Genomic DNA, 13,520 nt, shown 5'->3' on the forward strand with positions numbered 1-13,520 from the left:
GGATACAGGTCACCCATAGTATGTATGTAAGCTTCATAAGGCCTTGTATGGGCTCAAACAAGCTCCACAAGTGTGGCATGACAATACTGTTGAGTATCTTGACACTACTAGTTTTCATATAGCAGATGCAGATCACTCTTTCTATGTGCGCAAGAGTCATAAGGGTATTGTGATCATCACCATCTATGTAGATGATCTTATTGTGGGGGTGACAACTTGAAAGAGATTGAGCATGTGAACAATCTTCTCAAAAGGAAGTTTGACATGAAGGATTTGGGAGATATGCGCTACATTTTGGGCATTGAGGTCATTCGCACACGTGATGGTATTTGGTTGTCACAGAGATAATATTTATTGGACATGTTGTCCAAGTATGGGATGGTTGGTTATAAGCCAATCTAAGTGCCATTAAATCAAAATGGCAAGCTCAGTGTGCAGATGCAAGTTATGTGTTGGAGGACCCCACTGTATACGGGAAGATTATGGGTATTTTGATCTATGTCACGATCAGCAGGTCAGATTTGTGTTACAATGTTGGCTTAGAGAGCCAGTTTATGAAGGTTCTGCGCCAACCACATCTTCACAGTGTGCAATGCACACTTCAGTATTTTGAGGGCCACTCTTGATTATGCATTGTTTTAAGCAGCCACCAGGAGTACCATTGGAGCTATATGGGTACACAAATTCAGATTGGGCAAGTAGCATCTCAGATAGGAGATTTACTAGGGGATTTATGTTTTCATTGGGGAGTGTTGTTATGACATGGAGTAGCAAGAAGCAGCCCACAGATGCCTTGTTAAGTAGAGAGGTAGAGTACAGAGAGGAGCTGCGGTGGTGGCAACATGTGAGGTAGCTTGGTTACGCAAGCTACTTGTTGATTTGGGGTTGCATGTGGAACGAACGTTTGTCATATATTGTGACAATCTTAGCAGTATATAGTTGGCCAGGAACCCAATTTTTCATGCGTAGAAGAAACACATTGAGGTACACTATCACTTCATCAACAAGAAGAGAGTCTTGGCAGGTAACATCGACTTGGCCTACGTCAGCACATAGGATCAGGTCACTAACATCTTCACAAAGGGGAGCTGAGAAGCTCCACAGGTTTTGAGATATGCTTGGAGTTCAAGATATGGAGTTGAGCTTGAGGGGGAGTGTTGAGATGTCAAGCTCAACATAAGCTGATACTCATGAGGTGCCTACATGACCGTTCGACATAAACATCAGTGACGGGTTTGGTAGTTGACATCGATATATCTTTGCCACAGATTCTAGAGCTAGACTATATCAACTAATCCACACCTACCCACTCCACCTTGGCGTGTTCACATTATGGACCGCTTGAATATACTCTAGTATGTGTGTTAGTCACTTTATCTCTTTAGTAGACCTCTTTTGTTGAAGAAGAAGAACAATTTTCAGCCTCTCATCTTGTGTGTTCTCTTCTAGGCTTTGTGTGTGTCTGCTTGCAAGAGCTCAAGCTCCCTTCTCCCCTACATCTTTTCAATTTTTAGTTATTACTGCATAAAACGGCCTACATGGGGTGGAGTTCCTTTGTACAGACATTTGCTAAGGTGGATGACTTTATTGTTGATTCCATGAAGGCTGGTTCCATTAAGACCAAGGAGCCACAGGAAGTTAGGACTAGCACCGAGATTTCCCCAAGTATGGAAAGATGTTTAGGGAGGAAGACTTTGAGATTCTGGGGCCCATGGTTTATCATAGGATTGGCATAAGTATTCCTTATGGGGGTTGGGTAATACTCCTCTTCCTGTTGCTTGTACTATCCTAGTCTCCACTTCATCACATAGCCTAGCTGGTGTAATTACATCACGTAAGGTGAATGGCCTTTCCAAATCAAAACATCTTCTTATAATTGGGTCTAGCCTCCTTGAGATGCCCCTTTTTTAATCCCATCATCTAGGTATGGTTTCCCCATCCTTAAGACATATAGCTCAATCCTTTCTCCCTCAAACTTTCCCAAGTTCATAAATTCATCTCTCATGCGAAAATCCACAAACCCTTCTCTCCTAAAAATTGTAAGAAAATCTTATTTCAACTCATCCCAAGTGCTAAATCTTCCATCACTCTCTCTCATACCATTGAAATGCCATGCATTTAAGTGTGGCAAAAAAAATGGATAGCCAATACTCCGGAGTTCTAGAAGTACCAAAGATGTACAAGTGTACAAGTGATGGTGCTCTCCACTCGTGCACTCTCAAGTAGAGCTTACATGGTGATCTAGATAAACTCTCGATGGAGGATACCCGAAGTGTAGAAGTGGGTGGATACTAAAACAAGCATTGGATGCCTTAGCTCGTGGAAACCATGTCCATGTATAGTACTGTAGGCGGTGTGGTATAGATGTGTATACAACGAGGGCAATTACACTACATAGACATAGTCACCACCTACGTATCGAGAACACGGCCCACCGACCACCACCATCCACTAATGATGGACCTCGTATCCAAGGGAATATTCCTCAAATCATTGTTTGCGATCCCCCCGGTCAGGGCGCTACCCTGGGCCCCCAGGTAACACCCGTACCCCTGACCATCTCCTAACCATCATCAATGGTCACAATAATGACCCCATCCACGTCTAAGTCAAGGTTCCCACTAAAGACATGCACCATGGCTACTCCTCATAATGGGGGCTTAACAAATGTGCATTATATATGAAAGTGTGATACAGGCTGAGAGGCGGGCATTGAGGGTATACTAACAGATTCATGGTCATGTGCTTAGATCTCGGTTCAACTGGCAGCTTGTGCAGTGTAGGTCGACTGAAAGGTCAAAGACAAAAATGGCAACATAGGCCACATGGATGGTTAGATGGAGTCTGAACTTGGTGGATAGGTTGGCCTAGGTCTACACCTTTATGTTTATGGCATGCTTTAGTGCCTTAAGTGCCATACTAGATTGTCAACAAGGTCTTATGTTGGCTTGTACATGGCTATTTATAGCGAATAGGAGGCATTTTGGACATGATGTAACTTTTTTGTGGTAGTTCAGATGAGGAAGATGCAAAAGTCAAAAGTGAAATGCTTTTATATTACTATAGCTTTCTAGCTCTATTTAGATCTAAATTTTGCACCTTTTTGAGTTATACATGTGCAAACAAGCCCTGTCTGTCAATAGTTTGCACTTTTGGCATTGTTAGCCTCACATTGTCAAGGATGGACTGCACAAGATGGACTGCACAAGTGCTTGAATGATCCGATTGACGTTTGACTTAGTATCTACAATAAATGAAGTTTGCTCCACATGTCTATCAAGTTGCATCATGGTTTGGTTGTTCTCAAGTCATGTGCACTACCTAAAGACATTAATGCACGCCAACTCACTTTCTTGGCATTTGGCGGCATCTTAGAGGCTATAGTGGCTCCCTTTTGGGGTTGCAAGTTTTGGGCAGCATCTCTGCTACGCAAAATGCCTCAAATGGCCTCACGCTACTCATTGACCTCCTGAGCCCAACTCAATCTAGGCATAGTCCATTATGAACTTTCTTAGCTCTTATTCTTAGACCAAATAATGATTTCACATTTGCCTTGGTTCCATGAATAGTCCAATTTGGGACCATTTCTCTTTTCTTTGGATCAGGCACTATGCTCCCTCTACAAGAAGACAAATCAAACTTTTTCTTGTATACAAAATCTCTCTCATCGGGGTGAATTCAAACATGAGGTAGTATATGTGCTCTTCCATTTGTTGTAACTTTACCCACAAATTTGTACCTTCATTATCTTGTTGTGCTAGTAGCTACACCGGTGGCCATTTTGAGCCAGAACTGGACAAGCATACAACTATGGAGGAACTTGACATGTATGCATCACGAGACTACTCATTAGATGCTTAAAAGAGGCTTATAACTATGTCTAATCTAGCCCTGATTCTGGGATATAGTCATGTTAGACCTTGTTACACTTGATTTGAAGCCTTCATAAACACAGCTACAACACGCAACTGGTGTGTCTAATTTAGTATCTAAAGTTATGTGCACATATGTAGGTATGTTTTCTAGGTGCCTATACGGTTAGTATGCCAATTGGAGTCATGGTGTACTTGTATGAGCACACCCTACTGTCAATACTATAGCCATGGCCAACAGGAAAGTGATTTGTAAGATTTGATAGGCGTGGGATATGCATTAGGTCTAAGGATTCATTGCCATGCAATTGAATCTTGATTCAACTCGCAGCTTTTGCACTACTGTAGGTTGACTAGAAGGTCAAAGATAAAAAATGGCAACATGGGACATATGGATGGTCGAATGGAGTAGTCTGAACTTGGTGGATAGGTTGGCCTAGTTATGCACCACATGTTTATGCATTGCTCGGGTATCTCAGATGCCATATCGGACCATCACAAAAAGGTCTAACGTTGGCTTGTACATGGCTACTTATGTTTATTAAATTTTGGGGAGGACTGTGCCAACTCCCCGCCATACTTTATGTATATATATATTTTTTAAACTTCACTCACACAAACGAGCACGAAAATCCTATGACTTAATGAATGACATTTAACTCAGATTTAAATGTGTTCATGAATTTGGAATTATCTACCTTGTGATGTACTTTGAGATCTCTGTCGATATCCATCGATTTCTCACATCGAATATAATTGTAGGCTTGATGCTCATGCTCGTTCAAGCTCTATAAGCTGTCCATATAAACTTCAAAAAGCCTTGCATACAAAGAATACGTGCTACAGAAATGGTATGGGTTGCAATGTCCATCTTCGTTCAAGCGCTTCAAGATGTTTATACATGAAGGGAACAACATACATTCTTTCAAAGTACGTTGACAATGCACAGGTGCAAGCAATTAAGAGGATAAGGGTACTCACGCATCCTAATTTTGATAAACAATATAAGTTGGAAAGAACCTCGCAAAAATGTACAAATTAAAATGAAACATATAAACAAATTTAAAAAACATGTACGTACCTCGATCGTGGTGAGTAGCATGTTCATGGTGATGCATATATCAATCGTGGTATAGCACGTTTGTGTTTTTGTTAGCACTATAGTGGTATAGCACGTTCATATTTTTTGTAGCACTAGCATGCTATAGCACATTCGTGTTTTTAGTAGCACTATAGTGATATTGCATGTTTGTTTTCTTGGTAGCACTATAGTGATAGTAGCACTATTGTGCTATAGCACTTTCGTGTTATTTGTTGCACTAGTATAATGGTATAACACGTTCATATTTTTTCAAATCTAGAAGAAAGTGCACCTAGAAAAGTATCATTATCGAATAAAAAATATTCCATAAAAGTTATTCTAGAAGTAAAATCATAATAGTCACCAAATATAATAAGTTATCTATACAGATGGTTGAAGGGTGGGCTTTCGGATATACAATTTCTTAGATTGAAATTTTTTTAGTGTAAACAACAACTACTCCAAAAAAAATTTATGCAAATTATACATTTTCTTAGATTATAAACTCCTAAGTGTAAATGATAACCCAAAAGGCTATCATAAATCCTTGAAATCCTCTCATTATAGGTAGTTGAAGGAATTGTTGTGTGATAATGTGATTTTTTAAGGTTTTATTATATCTTTCCAATGTTTTGTTAAATGGTCTTCTTAAAGGGGTGATTTTTGGCTAATGTAATTTCTTGGGGTATGAAGAAAGAGAACTTCAAGAGACACTATAAAGGAGGTGGTTAAACAAATCATTAATATGTTGGCTTTGTGTTTGTGTGATTTCTTAAATTGTAAGTTTTTTAGGATAGTATACAAGCTTGAAGCACACCCCATAGAGGCGCCATAAAAGGTTTGATCCAAGGGAAATCCACCAGTGGAAAGTGGTATATACAAAAATTTCTTGAGTTATAAAAACTCCTCTCAAAAGCACCATGTAGGCTTGTTTGCAAACTATCCCAATAATGTGCTGACCACAAGGGCATTAGAAATGGTTAAACTATGGATTTTTGAAGATGTGATGTCTTATATATTATGTTTGTAAAACCCTTTAAAACCCAACCCCATAGATGTAGATTATTAGAGAAACTTTCTTTAGTTGGAAATTTTTAGATTTTAATTTCTTGAGGCTAAGATAGGACCAAAAAGGACAATGTGGAATATTAGGTGCCTTTTTATAAGTGAGATTTTAGACAGAAAAACTACTTAGAAATGCTACACTATGTGGTAAGATTGAAAAAGTTTTTGTCAAGAGCATCTTCCTACAGTACAAAACTATTAGGCTTATAAACCTCTCAAAAAGGTTTCAAAAAGAGAAATTAGAGAAATTATAATTATGTAAAGAATAGGGTAATGTATATAACTTGGCACCCAAAAACCAACCTTTCATGGCTAGAAACACACCCCTTAGAAGGTCTAGAAAAACCAACCTTTTGATACCATTGTGACAACTCAAGATGGTTATGGCAGATTCTAGCCCAAAAACTAACTTGGAGGTTTTTTATTGTGGTTTTTCACTAGATAACCACCCCTAGAAGCCTGCAAGGTGTTTTGAAATTCCCCCTTGTGACCATGGCATAATACAAGGATAATCACTATTTTCCTTGTAGGGTAGTTCTAGGTGATGTTATTTGAAGACACTTTGACATAGAAAAAAAAAGAGTTATTTATTTTTGTGTGACTATGGAATAAAAATTAATAAAGTGCATGCAATGTACTTTATTTAGGTAAAAATGATAAAAACTATTCCTCACAAATTATATGGATCCATTTGTTTGTTGAGAAGGGCAGGAACATGCCAAATTATCACCTATTCTAGTCATTAAAGATACATGAGCGTGTCTTCTTTGTGTATAAGCGTAATTTTTACGTCTTTATATTCCTACATAATAGAAATTGTGAAGATTTAAAGTTTGCAAATCTTTAGCTCTTTCTTTTCTCGTAGTGATCACAGAGCATCTCCATTGTTTACCAAAAATAAGTGTTTGATAGGAGGGGTAGGGGGAGGAGGAGGAGAGGGTCGACCTAGGAAACAAGCTCAAAGGGAAAGGCTAGTTTAGGATGGGTTCAAAGAAAATCTAGAATAAAAAAGGATCAAGTAATGATTGATATTAAAGGGATAATAAGATCAAATAGGTATTACTAAAACACCACAATATTAAGAACTCATGTGAAACAATGTAGATTGAATGCTCATTTATTAGTCTACCAACATTCTCAAGGAGATGAGAGATGTTTTGTTGTTTTTTGTCAAAGCCATAGGGATTAAGGAGACTTGATAACATTTTAAAAAACAAAATTGAAAATCCAACCATTAGCCCCATAGGAACTATCCACCTAAAAAATTGGCCAAAAAAAGTTATTACAACATTTCCCCCTTTAGAAGGCAAGCCAAGAAGTGGAGCAAGTGCATCTCAATCCTCATAAAGGTAAGTAAACAAGTCCAAGTCACCATGTGGTAATTATTGACCCTTGCACCCCTCTTTCTTGATATGTATTCACCCATATCAAACTAATCAAGAAAATGGCCAACTTCTCTCCTTATTATAAGCCACATAATGCATAATAAAGTATTATATTAAAGTACATTCATATACAACTTTTCTTCCTGATACATGTCCCACATTGTATACAAGTTTATTTATACAGCGTCAGTAGACCTTGCAAAATGATAAAATAGCCTAAACAAAGGCCTCTTATGGTGATACATGAAAAATACCTAGAATAAGAATTTTAAATCCATCAAAATTGAAAAGGAACTCTAAATCTAACTAGCAAAGTGGGAGTTAGGCCGGTATGAAAGTTGTATTATTTACCTAGCTTGCACATTCATATAGTCTAGTGCAGATTCTTTTACATCACCCACTTGATCGCCCATAATCTCCAACCGCATTGCATCTTTGAGCTCATTGAAAACCTCATTCATGTTTGGCCTGTTAATGCTTTTATGCTCTACACACCTCATTGCTATGTCCACAACCTTCCAAACTGAAGAAATATTATAGTCGTCTTCCAGGCTTTTATCAACAATATCCACAATCATCCCTCGCTCAATGTAAGGCCAAACCTATTCAAACCACCAAAAATTTACAAATTCATTAGTTCTATGCCAAAGCAAAGCATATAAAATAGTGATTCTTTTCCCCTAAACATGTTTCAAACAATTAACTAACATGAGATAGTAATACTAGGCACAAAAATAAAGATCTTACTAAAACTCCCATAGCAAAATTATTTTTACAATGCCTTAATAAACCTTCAAATTTTTTCAAAAGTACTATCTTTATTATTGTACACTCATACAAATAGCATACAACTTAAGTGTTTGCAATGTTGTTTACTTAATGCTACTAGTAAATTTGAATACAATTGAATTATAGCCATGCTTGAAAATCATTTGTATATTACCCATGTCACGATGTGAACTTGTTGTTGTTGATTTTCCTTAGTAATTGGAAGACGCCCACATAAGATCTCAAGAACCAAAACACCAAAGCTATACACATCAACTTTTTCTGTCAATTTCAAGGTTGATGCATATCTGCCACATAAATCAAACAATGTTAATACTAACCTACCTATTGAAACAATGTTAATACTAACCTACCTATTGAAACAAAGCAAGAATTTCATTTTCAACAAGGTATTAACATTAACTTATCTTTTACAAACAAAGCAATTTGTTCTTCTTAATGAAGGTATTACTAATTAAAAAATGAACTTTTGTCTACTCACTCCGGGTCCATATATCCCCAACTTCCCATCAATGTTGTTGCAACTTCACTGAAATTTGTATTCCTTATTTTTGATATTCCAAAATCAGCAATCTTTGCTTCCATATCTTTCGATAGCAAAATGTTGCTACTTTTAACATCTCTGTGAATGATTTGTTGATTGCACCCATGGTGTAGATATTCTAGCCCTAATAGGAAAAATTAGGATAATAATTAATCATCGTAATAAAGTAGTTCACAAGAAATTAAAAGATATCTCCTTAACTACCATAAGAGACCTAGTAAAATTTACTAGTAAAGTTCTAAAAGATCATTACCACTTGCAAAATCTACTAGAATTTGAAGTCTAGTTCTCCACGATAATGGTGCATTATGTGCATGAGGACCTTAACCATACAATATAAATTAATATTTTACAATTAATAACTATAAAACATGTGGTATGCAAGCATATTACTCTTTACATCTCTAATCATTCAAAGTTTGTTAAGGAATAAGATGTTGTAAAGAAGCTAAATCTTACCATGTAAGGCTTCAAATAAAGATCCCCTTGACAAGTACTCATATAGTAGAACTAAATTTTGTTCGATACAATAGCCCAAGAGAGTCACCAAATTTTTATGGTGAACTCTTGACAAAAGACCTAACTGCCAAAGCCAAGAAGAACATAAGGGTCTTTAGTTTCTAGCATTTGAGGTATAATAGACCGTGTAGCTCTAATGAATACAAGAGTCTTTGAATTTTTAACATGAAAAGTTTAAAGGAGAACAATATTCATGGGTTTTCTAAAGCCATTGGTTAACAATGGATTCATCAAGTTAATGGCCTTAAGAGGGTGGGGAGAATAGCCACGTGGATAAGGCATCAACCTTTCTTTCCACCAAGTTTAATTCTAATAAAGAGGTGAAAAGTTACAATGTATGTGTTTCACCTCCCAAAAACAAATAAGTATATGGCCTTAACCAAGTATAATTGATACTAGTAATGCTTGAAGATTAGACTTGACTCTTCCACAACCATATATGTTTTTCATACAAGCAACACGAGTTGTTTTAAAGCACTGAGTTGACATTAAATCCACTTAATAATGGCCTAAGAAAGTGTAAGACATAATTGATTTTAAAAAAAACAAAAATTAAGTTCAATGGGTAGTGAAAATAGTGAACACATACCATCATGTTAAGATTTCAAACCACACTCTCATTGTAGGTATATGATATAGATAAACAATATGGATGGATAAGATTGCATGTAAATGCACCATAGGAATGTAAATGGTAGTGAATGAATGCATCTATCTAGGTGACTTGTAAGCTAAGTTTGATAGCATTGTTATTCTATAGGAAAAAGGTAATATCAAAGTACCTCATTGTTATTCTATAGGAAAAAGGTAATATCAAAGTACCTCATTTAAAAACTCCTTAGCTCCTTGATGAGAAACTCTAGAAAGCACTTTAATGGCTACTAATCGACCATTCATAAGACTCCCTCGGTAAACAGGACCAAATCCACCTTCACCAAGCTTTGTATTGAAATTATTAGTGGCCACTTCGATGTCTCGATAGGTGAACGCTTGGGCTAAATTTGAAGCCTCCACTATTTGTGTATGCCCCACCACTACATGTTCATAAGAACATAAAACTTTTGAGCTTAATAAACTTGGCATCATGTAATAACACTCTATGAGAAATTATTAACTTACAAAGTGGTATCCAAACAAGTGTAAAAATGAATATCCTACCTTGACCACATGTTATATAAATATGGTGGACACCTCACGTTGAAAGCATGACTTTATAGCACTAGCATGATTTATTAACTTGGCTTGTAGAGTATCCAAATCAAGTTGAAAGCATGACTCTATAGCACCAACATGATTTATTGACTTCACTTGTAGAGTATCCAAACCATTGCAAACCAAAAACATCTACTACATTCTTAACTCTATATTTGGGTTCTATCTACAAATCAAGGTTGTGGGAGTACAAAAATTTGATATAATCACTTATTATAGTTTGGTTGAATTATGTGATGTTACGAAAGGTAGCGGCACAAAATCTCTCTCTCTCTCTCTCTCTCTCTCTCTCTCTCTCTCTCTCTCTCTCTCTCTCTCTCTCTTCCTTCCAAAGCCAATGTGAGGAAGAAGTAATTAATATGAGAGGCCTTATAAAGCCGTGAATCCACTTAAGTTTGAATCAAGCTTTAGTCAGATATCCCTTCATACACTCTTGGGATAACCCTTCACACGGACGTAACAAGAGACCATCTTATGCTTCTTCTTCTTCTTCTTCTCTCTCTCTCTCTCTCTCTCACACACACACACACACACACACACACAAGAGATCTTGAGAATAGCCCCAACATAGTGATCTACACGAGTCTCTCATCCATTCTCTCTTTCAAAAGATTACTTTCCTAAAACTATTTAAGGGAAACCCCCTTTGGAAGGTGAGTTTTCATCTTGTTATGATGTGTAATATTACACTTAAGTCAAGAGTCAACATCAAAATACGTTAAATATGATAAAGTAAATGAGTAGCATTCCAAAACAATCAAATTTTTATTTTTATTATAATTTTTAAAAACACATTATTACATGAATTTCCTATCTTTAAGAAAGAACTAATATACATACCATTATGTCCACTCATATCGCTTGAACCTCAGCCTCGTGTTAGCTCTTTTACTCGAGGTGCTTGTTTTTTTAGGCAAAGATATGCAATCCCCAATGTAACAAATATGCTGATAAGACCACCAACAGCTAATCCAGCTATCAAATGAATCTTAGAATTCTTCTTCTTATCCTTTCCTTGCCCTTCACTTGGTGGTGTAACCACACAAGTCACATTTGCCTTTGTACACAAAAATGGGTTGCCTGAATAACTATCACACACAAAAAGAAAGATAAAGATAAGAGCTAGTATGAAAATTTTTAAAAACTTTATATACATTTCTTTCTTTAATCAAATTGAGAAATTATTTTTTATTTGTAGACATACTTAATTTCAAGAGCTAATAATCTTGTTGGTATAGGCCCACTAAAGTTATTGCTTTGCAAGTACCTACAAAATGAAATGCAATGTATTTAAATTAGCTCCCTAATCTACCTTCAAATCAAATCACAATTAACTAAAAAGAAAAACTTTGGTTTTATCCTTTTGTGCCACGAGTTAACTCTATTGTACTCACAGGTACTTCAAACTTCTCAGTGTGGACAAGCTATCTGGAATGGATCCACTCAGCTTATTGTTACTTAGATCCCTGCATTAATACAAGGGAAATCAAGGAAAAAATACAATGCATTAGAAATATATGATAGTTTTATAGCATAGAAAGTTTGAAAAGAAAATTATGGTCTTGAAGCCTTACAATTTATCAAATAATCTCATGGTATAGAAAAGCCAAGAAAATGTATTCAACATGTGACATGGTAATAACACTATGAGTACTTACAATGGTATTTAAATAACTAGTAAAAACATGTTAATTTAGCTAAATAACGATATGTTAAGAGATAACATGTTAGAATAGTGATTTGAGATTACTTACAATACTTCAAGGTTAGTTAATGCACTTAGATCTGGAATTCCCCCATTTAGGCTATTGTCATTCAGCTTGCTATGGCAAACAAACTATAGTTATTAGTAGTAGACAAACTATAGTTAACAACTTGAGAATATGGGAGAAAAAGCATGTAGTGAATACAAAGGCACTCACAGTTTAGTGAGATATGTAAGATCATTTATGTTGGTGGGTATTTGTCCTACCAAGCCATAGTCTGAGAGCAATCTACAAAAAAACATACGAACACTTATTAATGGAGGGATACAAGCTTCTATAAACCACACATACGCGTGCACACACACACACACACATAGAGAGAGAGAGAGAGAGAGAGAGAGAGAGAGAGAGAGAGAGAGAGAGAGAGAGAGAGAGAGAGAGAGAGCATGTTATCATCTAATGACGTTGAATATGGCCTAAGAGACCCAAACACGAATACTAGATCTAAGCACATTTAGAGACTATCACAGCAAATTGCTTCAGATAACAAAAGAAACAAAAATTGTTTGGGAAGTAAGCACATTTAGATGTTGTAATATCTTTGTAATGAATCCCTTCTATGAGTAAAAATTGCATGTCAAGAGAGAAATGTGAGTATGTCCTTTGTGACTAGGAAGCATCCAGTCTCACAGCATATCAGGTGTAGGGTGAGCAGTCAGAATGTATAAGTGATGTTATGGGTAGTATCATGTGGCAAAAGCTTTTTCGGCTAAACAACTTAGTATCTTGCTCTTGCATGTTTTTTCCCCTTCTATCCTTAATCAACTATTAAGAAGGGGTTGGTTTTTGAAACTAATTACACAGAAAATATTCCATTAGGCTTTGCATTCCCAGAACCTCTACCTAGCTCAAGGAGGAGAGAGTTTTTTGTTGTGTGACTGTGATTGTGTGCACATGCACATGCATGTGCACATTTGCTTCTACAAACACACGGATTTCCTGAGAGATCATTGTTTAAGTGACAGTAGATAGCACCTAGGTGACACTACTAGATAGAATGTGAGTTCATACTACTAGCAAGGTTGCAATTTGAAGGCTTACCCCACCTTCATTTAGAAGGCCAAATTTTATTTGAACCTTCATTAGCCCTCAAATATATCTAAATATGTATATTTATATATAAAATTTAAAGAAAAATTTAAAATTTTGACCTTTTGTCTGCAGCCCTAATTTAAAAAAGGCATTGTGTGGAAGACTTAGAGGTTACTTTTTCCTTGTGAAGGCTTCAAATTTCAGAGTGTGTTCAGAATCCCTTATCAATGAAATATGGCTTTCATGTATATACCT

General features: G+C 36.4%; 1 protein-coding gene across 1 annotated transcript; it reads right to left on the bottom strand.

Moving 5' to 3' along the window:
• Positions 1 to 7,750: 7,750 nt before the first annotated feature.
• On the bottom strand, positions 7,751 to 11,449 carry LOC147614464 (putative LRR receptor-like serine/threonine-protein kinase At1g67720). Its single transcript, XM_086780541.1, has 6 exons — positions 11,308 to 11,449; positions 10,078 to 10,289; positions 9,196 to 9,319; positions 8,674 to 8,860; positions 8,347 to 8,479; positions 7,751 to 8,005 (listed from the first exon to the last, which is right to left on the bottom strand). The coding sequence occupies exons 1-6, from the start codon at positions 11,321 to 11,323 to the stop codon at positions 7,751 to 7,753; spliced, it is 927 nt and encodes a 308-aa protein (XP_086636667.1). The 5' UTR covers positions 11,324 to 11,449.
• Between the last annotated feature and the right edge of the window lie 2,071 nt (positions 11,450 to 13,520).

Source organism: Cibotium barometz, chromosome 42 (genome assembly GCF_041138505.1).
Source record: "Cibotium barometz isolate CiBa-2024 chromosome 42, ASM4113850v1, whole genome shotgun sequence".
Taxonomy (NCBI): Eukaryota; Viridiplantae; Streptophyta; class Polypodiopsida; order Cyatheales; family Cibotiaceae; genus Cibotium; species Cibotium barometz.